Genomic DNA, 13805 nt, shown 5'->3' on the forward strand with positions numbered 1-13805 from the left:
TATTTATGTTAACTTCATTATTGGTGGACTATCAGGGTAAAATGTTCAATATTTTTTATATTTTATATTTTTTTATTGATATTTGAAGATTTAAATTTAATTTTTTATTTTAAAATTTTAATAAGAATTTTTATATTTATATTATATTATATTTATAATTAATAAAATATATTAGAACAATTCATTTTCTAATTTATATTTAGTATAAATATAAGATATAAAAATATAACAAATATAAAAATTCTTTTCATTTAAAATTAATTTAAAATTTTTAAAAAATTTTAAATATGAAAAGTTTTCTATCTTTAATTTCTTTAATTCTATCTATCTTTAATATTTTAATTCTTAATCCTGATCTTTTATTTTCATATGTCATGCAGTATCATATCACAATCTTCAGTGTATCCTATGGATTTAGCCAAGTTACGTATGCAAATTACACGTACATCTTTGCAAGAGACAATAAAACAGACTTTAAAGGAAGTTGGAATTCGGGGATTTTATGTTGGTTGGACTGCAGCTATGCTTCGACAATTAACATATAGCACTGCAAGGCTTGGCTGCTATACTACATTATATGATTTAGCCCAGTAAATATATTATGTCTAATTTAATTAATTAATTCTATATTAATCCTTAATAAAATAATTTGATTTTTTAGAAAGTATTTTTTTTCATATTTTTTTATATATTAATTATATATATTTATATAAATCATTTATCATATATAATAATTCATCATATATAATAATTCATTGTAATTGTAAATATTATAAAATTACGAATTAATTAAAGAAAAATAAAATTTAAAATTTAGGAGTTATTTTGGTCGTTTAAATTATGCTACAATGCTCGGTATTGGAATGATATCTGGTACTGTTGGTGCATTTGTTGGAACACCGTCCGATTTGATTTTAGTTCGTATGGTAGGTGACCTACAATTACCTCCTGGTGAGTATTTTTCTTAAATTAAGTAATAAGTTTCATCCTTGTTTTCTAAAGAATATATGAAAATTTTATTTATGCAAATTATCTGTGTAAATAAACTATAATAATAATTATTATAAGTAACATAAATAAAATTTCAATTAAAGAGAGTTGAGAAAAAAATTAAATAGAATCTTTTAAATGTTATATGAAATAATTCATATTCAATTTAATATTATAAGATAAATAATTTATAGAATTTTCAAATCTACATTAATATTTTTTTCATGAATAGATATATAGATTATGTATATAGATTATGTATATAGATTATGTAAATTCTATTAATTAGGAAAAAAGAAGAAAAAAAAAAAAGAATTTTCAATCATATATTGCTATAGAAAATACTTGTTTTTTATGATATTTTATTGAATTAATTAATATAATAATGAAAAAAGAATAAGATATTAAAATAATACAAATAAATAAATATTTTTTGACGAAGTTTGATCTTCTTTTTTTTTTTTTGATTAAAAAATATTGAAAAAACATAAATTAAAGAATGAATTTTTAGAGAAACGACGGAATTACAGAAATGCTTTCGCCGGATTAATTACTATTTATAAAACGGAGGGTATTGGTAGATTATGGAGAGGAGCTGTACCAACGATGACTAGAGGGGCACTTGTGAATGGAACTCAATTGGGCACCTACAGTAGAGCGAAAGTATCATTACTAGATACTGGTATATGAATTATAATAGCTTATCAATTTTAGAAAAATATCGTATCAATCGAATAGATTTGCAAAATAATTAATTTATTACTTATCTAATTAATTTTTGAAAATTAATTTTTTTAAGTTTTAACTTAAAGTTTAAAAAAATTTTAAAGGTTGAAAATTAAATATAAATATTAAATAAATTATTAATTGTAATTGTATTGTAATTTGTAATTGTATTATTATTTTTATTTCTTTTATTTATAAAAAATGATTTATTAATTTTTAATGAATGATTACAAAAAGTTTAAATTATTAGAATTAATTTTCATAATTCGTATAATTCAATTATAAAAAAACAAAATTAATTATATATATATATAATTACGTGTAATATTAATAACTATAGGTCTCTTTGAAGAAGGTTTATGGTTGTCATTTGTCGCATCAATGATCTCTGGAACAGTGATGTGTTTAGCATCACTTCCTGTGGATGTAGTTAAAACTAAGTAATTCTTAGAATTTTATTATTATATTTTAATAATTATTATATTTATTTATTGATAAAAAATATTCTTGTTTTTTATTCGTTACAGAGTACAAAATTGGGCTTTACCTACAAAACCACCAAGCTTACCTCGGATGTTAGTCATAACAATGAAAGAGGAAGGAATATTTGCACTGTACCGTGGATGGTTTCCATATTATATTAGATCAGCTCCTTATGCTGTGATTACTATGATATGCCTTGAACAGTTTAAATACGCATATAATATGTTCTTTGTAAGAGATTAGATTTCGAATTTTATTTTGATAAATAATATCGCAAAAAAGATTATGAATAACGCGTGCTAAAAAAAAGATTTTATTCTATTATTTTCCCCTTTAATTATATGTTCCGTTGTTTACAATCTAAATAGAATAATATTTTGACAATAATTAATAGAATAATTTAATGTAATAATGAATATAGGATTCTTTGATTTTGTAATTTTGTAGAAATATATTAATATTATAATTTTGTTTATAATACAAAATATAATATTACAATATGATTTGCAAATAAACTATAATCTTAAGTTGAAACATTAACTATATCTTTAATAGTTTATATAATTATATGATATAAAAAATATGATAATGATAATAATAGTAAAATATTAGATAATATTTTATTATAATATAAAGTGATAAATTAATAATAAATAAGTATGTAAATTAATAAATTAAAATTACTTTTCAATTTAAAAGTTTTTCTTTTTTATGTGAGTATAAATAAGAACACAAATATTTAATTCAATTAAATTTTTTTTATCAAAAAATTAACATACATATATATACGTACACAAATATTAATATTTATCTACATAAAATACCATCTATATAAATTTGCTATTTGTTCATTAATTATAAATGTTAAAACAGTATGTGGACCTATTTTGCAATAGGTAGGCCAGAAACCTTTCCAAAGTGCAAAAAAACCTTCAGTCTTCGTTATCGTTATCAACATTGTTATCAAACCAGGTGGTTTTGCTACACCTTTTAAGGTTTGTATTCTGAAAATATGACATAAACGATGTGTATTAACGTAACGATGCTAAATTTCTTTAATTAATTTTAAATTAAAGATTTAATTATAATATTTCATAATCAAAAAAATAATAAGAGATGAAAATCATCAGTTATGATAAATAAATTTTATATAAAGAAATTTTTGGCTATCGAATTAAAATTATATAGAAAAATTTTATTCTTTTATATCTATTAATTATAAATATGAATATGAAATATGAATATAATGAAAAAGTAATATTTGAAAAATATAAATATTCATAAGTTTTAAGTCATATTATAAAGAATTATTAACATAATTCATAAATATGAAAATCAATATCATTTTACCTTGTTTTAGCTATATCAAATGGCATAGAATTGAAGGTAGTAAGGAATCCAGACAACATTGATGCAAAAAAATGTAATTCAACACTTTCTGGTATATCCACTGTATAAAAAATGTATATACTATTTCTATTTATATTAATTCATTTATATATAATATATTTGATATATTTTCTTTTAGAAAAAAGAAATAATAAGTGAGAAAATTAAAAAATTCATAATAACTTTTTGTCGCTATTAAAAATTTTGCTTGACTGTATGTTGCAAGCTGAGAGATATTAACAATCACTGCTCGACCCATTGTTGCTACGCTTCCTCTCCAAAGAGTGGTAATTCCTTCTTCCTTAGCTATTCTCGCGAATGCGTTAAATACATTTTTGTAATTTCTTCTTTGTTCTATAAAAACAAAATATATACAATTTAACAAATTAAACAATTTACTGAATTGAATAAAATTAATTAAGTTTGTATGTTTTTTTTGTTACGTACCAAAAAAATATGAATAATTTATTGAATGAATATATTACTTATTTCAATCTTTTAAAAGTATTTATCATTGAAAGTGCTAATTATTAAGGAATTTAATTATTAGATATATGATTTATCTTTTTCTCAAAATTATTTAGCATTAAAAAGATTTAATGATGATTAAGAAAATATTGAAGATAGAAAAAAAATTTTTAGGAAAAAAATATAGATATTTAATTATATGAAATAATTCCAATATGTAATAAAAATGATGTATAATTAAATAATTTAAATAACCTTTTGGCAGTCTACCATCGGAAGTCATTCTTACGAGAACAACTTCTGCTGGTGTACCAATAAAGGCTCCCGAAGCTCCAGCCGTAGCTGCCATTAGAGCTAATGTACCAAAATTGGGTTTCGTTGCATACTTCGACCTATTAAAGGTATTTTTAATTTAAATCAATGAATTTTTAAAATAGTATGTAAATTTTTAAATAATATAAAATAGCTCGATAAAAAAATTACTCGATATATTCATAAATGATTTAATTTTAAAATAAATATTTTCTCTTTTAAATATTTACTCACTTCCAATATTCTTGTAGTTGATTATAAATACCAAGTCTTACAGTGGTGTACGTTGCCTGTCGTAAGAGACCAGCGCTAAGGCCTGAATAAAACTTCAAAATTGACTCTTCTCTGTATATGGAAGCAATTACATTAAAGAGCGAAGTCTTTTCCTTTTGTACTTGGATCCGGGTTTTTATTACATCCATGGGATGAACTACACAGGTTGCTGCCATACTATAATTTTTCATGTATGTATTATATGATTTATATTAAAATTAAACAAATGATAAAATCTCTTAAAATGTAAATAATTAAATAATTAAATTTACACTTATACATACCTTATATTTACACATACTTAGATATATGTTTATTTTTTTTATTTATAATAATACTTAATTTAGAAGACATTAAAAAATAATAAAATATTTAAAATTATGATAATTTACCCCGAAAGACCAGCATTTATAAAAGTAAATACTGGAGGTAGTCGCTCTTTCTTCTTTTCTGACATTTTCAATATTTTTCAAATTCTTGAATAAATGTATATAAATAATATAAGTAATAATTCTTCGATAAAAAATATATTGTTAATATTCCTTGTAATAATATCTATAAAATTGTCATGTAAAAGTTGCAAAAATATAAATCATAATAATTAAAAACACATATGAACACAAACAGTACACAACAGTATTGCATATTAACCTAACAATAAAATGACATATATGATAAAATATTATAAATGTGGTTCATAACCACTTGTATATATTTATATAATAGAATATTAATCTTAAAAATTAAAAGATTGAACATATATATATATATCGTTTATAAAATTTCTCTATATATTGATAGATTTTCTATCTTGATTAATAGAATCAATTTTTTAAATAAATAAAAAATTGAGTAAAAAAAGTAATAAGGATATTTTTATAAAATTTTTGAATATAAAAATATTTCATAAAATATAAATTTTTTTTTTATGAATCGAAGAAGATAATTTATTTTCATCATCTTCGATTTTAAAATCACTAATTTTTATATGTCATTTATTTTTAATTCAAAAGTTGGTAATAATATAATTTTATTTTATTCAGACTCAGTAAATTGTGCGAGTTTTTTTGTGCGATATTTAAAGATTTTAATAAAATAAAATTTAAATAAAATGCATGAAAAATAATTAAATTTTTGATATTTTTTTATTTTAAATAATATTTTATTTTCTATCCATAGAAATACTCATTGTAACAATATTTTTGAATTTAATTTCATCTTTGAAAATCTGTTAAAGTTAAGATATAAGTTAAGATTTTTCTTAATCTCTATATAATTTTTAAATATTTAAAAAATGCTTAAAATTATACATATTTTAAAAATATTTTAAAAATAGTTTATTATTGATTATACGTCAAATTGAAATAAAATTTATTACTCAAATGAATATAATTAAAATAATTTATCACGACTTAAATTTCTTAAAATTTTTACTTCTATAAATCTATATATATATAATGCTTTCAAAAAAATATATGCTTCTACATTTCGTTTTTTCACACATACGAAGTAAATATTATTTTACTAGATTTTCAATTAATAGGATTAAAATTAAACATTAGAATTCTTCTGTTACACATAACAGATTTTTTCCTCGGGAACAAATTTTGCACATCTATGAGTTTTCCGTTTCCTTTTAGATTTTGTAACGATTGTTTCTTCTTTTTTCTTCGGTGATAATAAGCCCATTTGTTCTTTGCATTTCTATAATTTGAAATTTAAATTTCAATATAATTCAAGATTAAACTTTTTTATTATATAATTATTATACAATAGAATAATAAATTAGTACAATATTTTATATACCTTTACTGCCTTAAGAATTGGATAAAGCGGTCTCACTCCTTTAGATTCGTTTACAACTTCTTCCGCATAATCAAGAATCTTTTTATTCTCTATATCGATAATCTTTTTCACAATTGGAGTTTCATCTTCGTCAAGTTTCGCTTGTCTTCTTTCTTCTTCTTTCTCGCTCTGATAGAGAAAACGAAAATTGTTTCTAAATTTTGATTATTACGTTAATAAAATAATTTTAACTCCTTTTCTTGTACGGATACTTACAATATATTTTTTTATCTCTTCTCCATATTCTACTTTTTTATTCCAATTTTTCTTTTGCTCCTCGATTTCCACTTCCCTATCGTATTCATTAGTTTTATACCTTTGCATCATTTCCCACATCTTCATATCTTCATCTTCTTGAAGTTGTTTCAACTTTGTATTTATACGTTCCGTCCGAAAATCTTTTATCTCCTTTAACACTTTTTCATGATTTTCTTTTCGTATCTTTTGATTCTTCTGATAATTTTCCTCTTGCTCTTCTTGAGCTTTTTTTAAAAGTCGTTCCTCATTAGCTAATTTTTCATTCAAAATAATACGATATTTATCGAACTGATCGTCTGTTTAAAAATAATATATAATTAAAATTTTTGTTTCATTTATTTATTTATTAAAGAAAAAAATTTAGAAAAATGTGGATTTTAATAAAAGTCAATTACATATCTGTTGGGCGTGCTGCTCTTTCTCTTCTTTCTCTTTTAATTTTAGTGATTTATGAAGCTTTTGAATTCGCAATTGAGCATTTCGATAAATCTCAATTGCTCGATCCTCAAATTTGTCTTCGTGTTCAAGCTCGAGATCAAATTGTTTCTTGTCCTCTATAGCTTCTTTGAAAAATTGTTTTAATTTCTCTTTTTTGTTTTGCAACTACAAATTATTAATCTATAAGAAATAATAATAATACAAAAAAAAATAATACATGTAAATATTAAATTTTTCTCTTCTAACTTGTTGTGCTTCGTATTCCTTTATATCTTGCAAAAATTTGTTCATATTTATTTGATCTTGTTTCTCAAGTTCGAATCTTTTTTTTTTCTTTATTTCCTCGATATTTTTAATTTCTTCTATTCTAAAAATTAACAAACAATTATTCTATTGAAGTGAATATATACGCATATATAATAAATGGATGTGTGTGAAAATTTACTGTTTCTTTAATTCGGTAGCATAATTTCTTTTTTCCTCCCTCTGCTTTTCCATCTTTTCTTTCGTTTCTTCTTCGTACTTTGCTACATCTTCTTTCAATTTATTCACATAGGCATCTTCCTCATCTTTATCTATTTTTTTAAGAGTTTCTCGAAATTTTATTTGAGCATCCAATTCTCTAAAGCACTATTGAAATTATAATAAACACAATCCCAAATCTAATTTATTATATATTAATTTCAAAAAGAGAAATTATAAAAAAAGGAACTAAATGGAAATTGAAATATTTTTTATTTAAATTTATTATTTATTCAAAATCACGATCTCTATATTTCTTTATTTAATATTCACATATATTAATTATTTTTATATCATATTACATTATGATATTTCTAATAATAGTAAATACCTCAGAAACCAGAAGACCTTGATTAATTTGTTTGCACATCGGTTTTTTGTAAAAAATGAATCTTTTTGCTTGTTTTATTATTTCTTCCCTTTCCGCTGCTTTTTTCTCAGCAGCTTCCTTTACGAATCTTTCTCTTTCTTCTTTCTCTTTTCGTTCTCTTGCCAATCGTTCCTCTATTCTTCTTCTTTTAAAAATCTATTGCGAAATAATAATTTTATTTTATTATTATATTTACGATTAAATTATTTAAAATATTGTTCAAAAGAGTTCTAATAATTTTTAATATTACTATTATATGACATATTATGGCAAAGAAAAAAAAATATTTAATATATATTGTATATATATAATTCTAAATAATCGGAATAGATTCTTTAATATTTGTTCAATTTATCCCGATAAATACTTCTATTTTTCTTCTATTTTTATGTAAAATTCTAGTAACTATACTAAAATAAATAAGTATTGAAAATTTGTAGTATAAACAATTTCAAATAAAAATAAATAAAAAGTGTCTCTTTTTAAAATTATTTTAAAACGTTTTTAAAGATCACAATCCAAATTAAAAAAAACATTTTTTCGAATAATTTGATTCTCAATGGATATTAAAAACTAATAATAGTAATATGTTTTCAAAAAGTAATATATTTTATAGGAATAATATGAAAATTGAATTACGAAAGAAAAATTAAAAAAATATAGCTTAGAATAAAAGTTAAGAAATTCGAAACATACTTCTTTGGTAGATGTTATAGCACTTTCTTTTTTTTTCAATTCTTCTTCAATATCTAATTTCTGTTCGTCCTTTTCTACTTCTTCTTTAATAGTTAATTTTTTTTCTTTCTTATTCTCTTCCTTTTCCAATTCTTCTTTGACATCTAATTTTTTTTCTTCCTTATCCTCTTCCTTTTCCAATTGTTCTTTAACATCTAATTTTTTTTCTTCCTCATTATTCTCTTCCTTTTTCAATTCTTTTTCAGGATTTGATATTTTTTTCTCCTCATTCTCTTCCTTATTTTTTTCTTTTACAACATTTAATTTTATATTATCCTTTTTCTTGTTTGATGGATTTGCACGAATTGAACGTTGCAAGTATTTTGGATTTATTTCTTCTATACCACTTTTTGATATCTAATAAAGAGATTTGTATTATAAAAATTGTTTATATAATTTTATATAAAAATCGCTAAAATTAATAAATTATTTTCGATTTAATCAAAGAATTTATTCTATTATTTACTTGAACTAAAAAATAAAAAATCAGGATAAACAAGGAAATAACTTACTTTAACACTTTTCATGGGTTTTACATTTTGGCGATATAGGCAAGTGGTAGGTTTCACAGTTTTAATTATTTGATTTTGTACCATAATTATAATTTCTTTAATATTATTGTTTATATAATACTACAATGAAAAATAATAAATTGATAAAATTAATGTAATTTTATATAAATTGTAAAATTAAAGTAATTATTATAAGTGACAAGATACGGTTTCTTTCGTTACTGATATTGCAGATAACTTTAAACAGCGCAATCGTTGTCTTGGAAACTAAATTAAAATCAATCGATAAGATGTAATACTATTACAATTTTGATAAAGATCATATAAAATTATTTACTATTATTATAAAATATAATATAAATATTTCTTTCGTTAAAAATTTAAGTATTTTAAATTGATAAAATAGATATTCAATTACATTAAAATTAATTTCATATAATAAAAAAAAACTTTATGCAAAAATATATAATATGCATAAAATAAATATTATTTAGATATAAAATTTCATAATCACATTCCTTTTTCTTCTGTGTATTTAAATTAATAAATAAATTCAATAGATATAAAGATTTTTTAATAATATATTTTAAATATTAATTAATAAGAATATTTATTTATCGATTAATATATTTTTATATTTTATTATTATTTATATTTTTATATGTACGTTATATTTTTTAAAATTGTATATGGTAAAATATTTTTAAAATATAAAAAAAAATATGATTCTATTAATGTGAATAAAGTTGTTATATTATTAAATAATAATAATTATTAAATAATAATAAATTAAATAAAATATGTTATATTATTAAATAATAATTAAAATTTAACATTACAATTTTTAATTAATAATCAAAAAAGAAAAAAATATTTCATCAGATATTAAAAACGTGCATCTCTCTTCTATGCATTAATTTTTCATAGGAAATATAGAAAAGGAGAGCAACGAATAAAGAAGGATGGAGATAGAATAAAAATTAGGGAATCAGCGCCATCTTCAGAGTGCCGCAAATGAAACATACATAAATAAAGAGAGCAAATAATAAGAGTAGGACAGAGATAAAGTAGGAATCAACTATCAGAGCCATCTCTTATATATCAGCAACACTTCTTTGAAAAAGTAGTAGTAGATATGGAAGGACAAGAATTGACTGCTAATGCCATCTCTTAAATATTAAAGATAGGATAAAGTAGATTAGGAACTAACAACTAGTGCCATCTCTCGAATACTAAAATAGGATAAAGCAGAATGGGAATTGAGAAGTAGCGCCATCTCTTTATTATTCCCAGAAACTATTCTTAAAAAAGTGCCATTAATATTCGAGAGATGGCGCTGGTTGTCAATTCTTCCTATTTCTATCCTTTTCCTATTATTTGCTCTCCTTGTTTATGTGTTTCATTTGCGGCACTCTGAAGATGGCGCTAATATCACAATTTTTAATCTATCTCTGTCCTTTTTCTACCATTTCCTTTCTTTCTTTATACATGTCATCTGCGGTATCAAAGATGGCGATGATTCTATAATTTTTAACCTATTTTTGTCTTCTTCCCACTAATTGCTCTCTTTATATAAGCTTGATCTTGGCGCGTGATCGGTACGTTAATTGAATTTGCTTTCATTTTTTTTTTAAAATTACATGTTTATTTTTTCTATTAAACTTAAGTCATATAAAACTTCAAAAATTATCTTTATTGACATTTTTGCTACATATCTTTTTCTTACAATCTTTACTTATTAATTACTTTACTTTTAATTAATTAGTACATAATTCAATTTCTGATATTATTGTTATTTTTAATACATCTACAAATCTTTAAATATATATTATTAATAAACAACTATTATGTAATTATTGATTAAATTATTATAAGAACTCTTAATTCAAAAATTATCTTAAATTATAGCTTTCTGACTACAATTTATTAGTTGTTATTAATTAGTAACAATAACATAAATTACATAATAATTTATCATAGTAAAAAACAATTGTTAGATTAATAGAGATATTTGATTGATGGCAGTCTTTAAGTTTTTTAATAAAAAAATAATACTATAGATTAATTATTAGATTACATGTATCACATATTCAAAATGGAAAAAAGAATATTGTGATTATACAGCAATTTTTAGGTTTTCTAATTGAAGAATCATTATGAAGATTTAAATTTACATATATTGTTCATAAGTTTTTCTTTATATTCCTCACATATTCTACAATATATTTTTTGAAAGCAGGTGATAATTCTTTTATTGCTTCTTGCATATGTTCAAATAAAATTGTTATAATTTCAGAGACTTTATTTTGCATTTGTTCATCAGAAAAAAGTTTTGCACAAAAACTTTGTATCAAACTTTCTTTTATATAACACCATACAAAATGAACTGCATTTGATAAATATTCTGAACAAAATTGACATTGTGTTATTAAAGTAAGAGATATTTCAAATATTAGAATAAAAATATTTGGAGCATTATCCATATATTTCATATCATTTAAAATATTATCAAATTCAGATTCATAATCTTCTTTACTATTATCATTTAAAAATACATTTTTTAATAAATTCAAAAGCAAATTTTTTAATATGAAGAACATATTTTTACTATCACTATTTTCATTATTAAATAAAAATTTCTTTTCACTTGAAAATTGATCATTCTTAATTAATATTTCTACAAATTTCATTGGATTTAACAAATGAACGCCACAAATTATCAATTTTCCATTTTCAAAGAATATAATAGTTTTTTGTGTGGAAATACTATTCAAATTATTTTTTAATTGTAAGTCTACCTTTTTATTGATATAACGTATTACTTCAGCATTTTCGGATATTTTATCTGTATTGTTTGTAGCAGCAATATGTTTTGTACGATTAAATTGTCTACGAAGTTGTTTAGAACGCAATGTAGATCTATATTCATCTAAAATTTTACCTTGAGTAGATTTAATGAGATCTTCTGCAAACTGTAAATTTATAACTGAATTACCAAAGAATAATAAATGAGCTGACAGAGATACCATATCTAATATATGAATTTGACCTTCTTTTTGATATCTTTGGTACATACAATATGCCTGATATCCTACACCAAAACCATTAATACCTAAATTACTTAAAACTAATNCCATTTTTATTAGAAAAATATATTTTTAAATAATAATATTAAAAATTTGAACATTTTTTTATTATTTTTATTATTTTTTATTCCTCACATATTCTTCAATATATTTTTTGAAAGCAGATGATAATTTTATTGTCTTTTCCATATGTTCAAATAAAACTGTTAATATTTCACATATTTTTTTTTGCGTTTGTTCGTTATTACTAAGAAGTTCTGAACTAAATTGTATCAAATTTTCTTTTATATAACACCATATAAAATGAACTGCATCTGATAAATATTTTGAACAAAATTGAGATTTTGTTATTAAAGTAAAAGATATTTGAAATATTAGAATAAAAATATTTGGAGCATTATCCATATATTTTATATCATTTAAAGTATCATTAAATTCAGATTCATAATCTTCTCTATTATTATCATCTAAAAACACATTTTTTAATAAAGTTAAAAGCAAATCTTTTAATATTAAGAACATATCTTTGCTATTATTATTTTCTTTATTAAATGAAAACTTCTTCTCACTTGAAAATTGATCATCCTTAATTATTTCTACAAATCTCATTGGATCTAAGAAACGAATGCCGCAAATTATCAATTTCCCATCTTCAAAACATATAGTGCTTTTTTGAATGGGAATATTACTCAAATTATTTTTTAATTGTAAATCTATCTTTCTATTGATATAACGTATTACTTCAGCATTTTCGGATATTATATCTGTATTGTTTGCAGCAGCATTACGTTTTGTACGATTAAATTGTTTACGAAGATGTTTAGAACGCAATGTAGATCTATAATCATCTAAAATTTTACCTTGAGTAGATTTAATGAGATTTTCTGCAAATTGTAAATTTATAACTGAATTACCAAAGAATAATAAATGAGTTGACAGAGATACCACATCTAATATATGAATTTGACCTTCTTCTTGATATTTTTGATACATACAATATGCCTGATATCCTACACCAAAACCATTAATACCTAAATTACTTAAAACTAATNGCATTGTATGCAACTTTAGCTGCATTGCTTATATCACTACCATTTTTTATAAGTTTAGTAAGAATAACATTTCCACTATTGCTTATTAAACCAACTGCACTGCCAACTATACCTAACCATGAACAAAAGGAATCCCTATTTGTTAGTCCTATACTTTGTTCATGAGAGCTTCTATCTATTAAATTCTGTATTGATCTACCAGTTGTCCATATACCACTTGCACCAGAAGCTATTGTTGCACCTATATGTTGTAACAGTATTATGCTCTTATTTATTTTATCATTTTTATTATTATATCTTAAAATAGCAAAAATTAATTTTTGGACAATACATTAATTATTTTATT

General features: G+C 21.8%; 5 protein-coding genes across 5 annotated transcripts; 1 reads left to right on the forward strand and 4 right to left on the reverse strand.

Annotated features, from left to right (window-relative positions):
- The first annotated feature begins 331 nt into the window (after nt 1-331).
- Nucleotides 332-2577, forward strand: LOC102680696 (mitochondrial 2-oxoglutarate/malate carrier protein-like). Its single transcript, XM_031508520.1, has 5 exons — nt 332-590; nt 818-951; nt 1502-1672; nt 2057-2156; nt 2244-2577. Exons 1-5 carry the CDS (start codon nt 370-372, stop codon nt 2440-2442), a joined length of 825 nt encoding a protein of 274 aa, XP_031364380.1. The 5' UTR covers nt 332-369; the 3' UTR covers nt 2443-2577.
- Nucleotides 2578-3010: 433 nt separating this feature from the next.
- LOC102680840 (mitochondrial 2-oxoglutarate/malate carrier protein-like) lies at nt 3011-5098 on the reverse strand. Its single transcript, XM_006611414.2, has 6 exons — nt 5034-5098; nt 4603-4818; nt 4312-4448; nt 3772-3942; nt 3550-3649; nt 3011-3203 (listed from the first exon to the last, which is right to left on the reverse strand). Exons 1-6 carry the CDS (start codon nt 5096-5098, stop codon nt 3011-3013), a joined length of 882 nt encoding a protein of 293 aa, XP_006611477.2.
- A 1022-nt stretch (nt 5099-6120) lies between these two features.
- Nucleotides 6121-7566, reverse strand: LOC102672103 (golgin subfamily A member 6-like protein 6). The gene is made up of 5 exons (XM_006611527.2): nt 7429-7566; nt 7140-7347; nt 6703-7040; nt 6448-6615; nt 6121-6345 (listed from the first exon to the last, which is right to left on the reverse strand). Exons 1-5 carry the CDS (start codon nt 7471-7473, stop codon nt 6214-6216), a joined length of 891 nt encoding a protein of 296 aa, XP_006611590.1. The 5' UTR covers nt 7474-7566; the 3' UTR covers nt 6121-6213.
- On the reverse strand, nt 7528-9573 carry LOC116185045 (axoneme-associated protein mst101(2)-like). The gene is made up of 4 exons (XM_031508527.1): nt 9322-9573; nt 8771-9166; nt 8036-8230; nt 7528-7812 (listed from the first exon to the last, which is right to left on the reverse strand). Exons 1-4 carry the CDS (start codon nt 9403-9405, stop codon nt 7624-7626), a joined length of 864 nt encoding a protein of 287 aa, XP_031364387.1. The 5' UTR covers nt 9406-9573; the 3' UTR covers nt 7528-7623.
- A 1931-nt stretch (nt 9574-11504) lies between these two features.
- Nucleotides 11505-13779, reverse strand: LOC102672247. The gene is made up of 2 exons (XM_006611528.2): nt 13460-13779; nt 11505-12453 (listed from the first exon to the last, which is right to left on the reverse strand). The coding sequence occupies exon 2, from the start codon at nt 12393-12395 to the stop codon at nt 11505-11507; it is 891 nt and encodes a 296-aa protein (XP_006611591.1). The 5' UTR covers nt 12396-12453; nt 13460-13779.
- Nucleotides 13780-13805: the final 26 nt, after the last annotated feature.

Source organism: Apis dorsata, unplaced genomic scaffold (genome assembly GCF_000469605.1).
Source record: "Apis dorsata unplaced genomic scaffold, Apis dorsata 1.3 scaffold_88, whole genome shotgun sequence".
Lineage (NCBI taxonomy): Eukaryota > Metazoa > Arthropoda > Insecta > Hymenoptera > Apidae > Apis > Apis dorsata.

What these genes read in the sequence shown, in the direction of transcription:
- LOC102680696 (XM_031508520.1), top strand. Translation starts at nt 370, where the DNA reads ATGTCATGCAGTATCATATCACAATCTTCAGTGTATCCTATGGATTTA. An exon ending in ACATTATATGATTTAGCCCA is followed by an intron (nt 591 to 817) that starts GTAAATATATTA and finishes TTTAAAATTTAG; the next exon opens with GAGTTATTTTGGTCGTTTAA. An exon ending in GTGGATGTAGTTAAAACTAA is followed by an intron (nt 2,157 to 2,243) that starts GTAATTCTTAGA and finishes TATTCGTTACAG; the next exon opens with AGTACAAAATTGGGCTTTAC.
- LOC102680840 (XM_006611414.2), bottom strand. Translation starts at nt 5,098, where the DNA reads ATGTCAGAAAAGAAGAAAGAGCGACTACCTCCAGTATTTACTTTTATA. An exon ending in CAACTACAAGAATATTGGAA is followed by an intron (nt 4,449 to 4,602) that starts GTGAGTAAATAT and finishes TACCTTTAATAG; the next exon opens with GTCGAAGTATGCAACGAAAC. An exon ending in TTTGATATAGCTAAAACAAG is followed by an intron (nt 3,204 to 3,549) that starts GTAAAATGATAT and finishes TCATATTTTCAG; the next exon opens with AATACAAACCTTAAAAGGTG.
- LOC102672103 (XM_006611527.2), bottom strand. Translation starts at nt 7,473, where the DNA reads ATGAACAAATTTTTGCAAGATATAAAGGAATACGAAGCACAACAA. An exon ending in AGGAATACGAAGCACAACAA is followed by an intron (nt 7,348 to 7,428) that starts GTTAGAAGAGAA and finishes AATAATTTGTAG; the next exon opens with TTGCAAAACAAAAAAGAGAA. An exon ending in AAGAGATAAAAAAATATATT is followed by an intron (nt 6,616 to 6,702) that starts GTAAGTATCCGT and finishes TTTCTCTATCAG; the next exon opens with AGCGAGAAAGAAGAAGAAAG.
- LOC116185045 (XM_031508527.1), bottom strand. Translation starts at nt 9,405, where the DNA reads ATGGTACAAAATCAAATAATTAAAACTGTGAAACCTACCACTTGCCTA. An exon ending in CTATAACATCTACCAAAGAA is followed by an intron (nt 8,231 to 8,770) that starts GTATGTTTCGAA and finishes ATTTCGCAATAG; the next exon opens with ATTTTTAAAAGAAGAAGAAT. An exon ending in AAGGTCTTCTGGTTTCTGAG is followed by an intron (nt 7,813 to 8,035) that starts GTATTTACTATT and finishes TAATTTCAATAG; the next exon opens with TGCTTTAGAGAATTGGATGC.
- LOC102672247 (XM_006611528.2), bottom strand. Translation starts at nt 12,395, where the DNA reads ATGTACCAAAGATATCAAAAAGAAGGTCAAATTCATATATTAGATATG.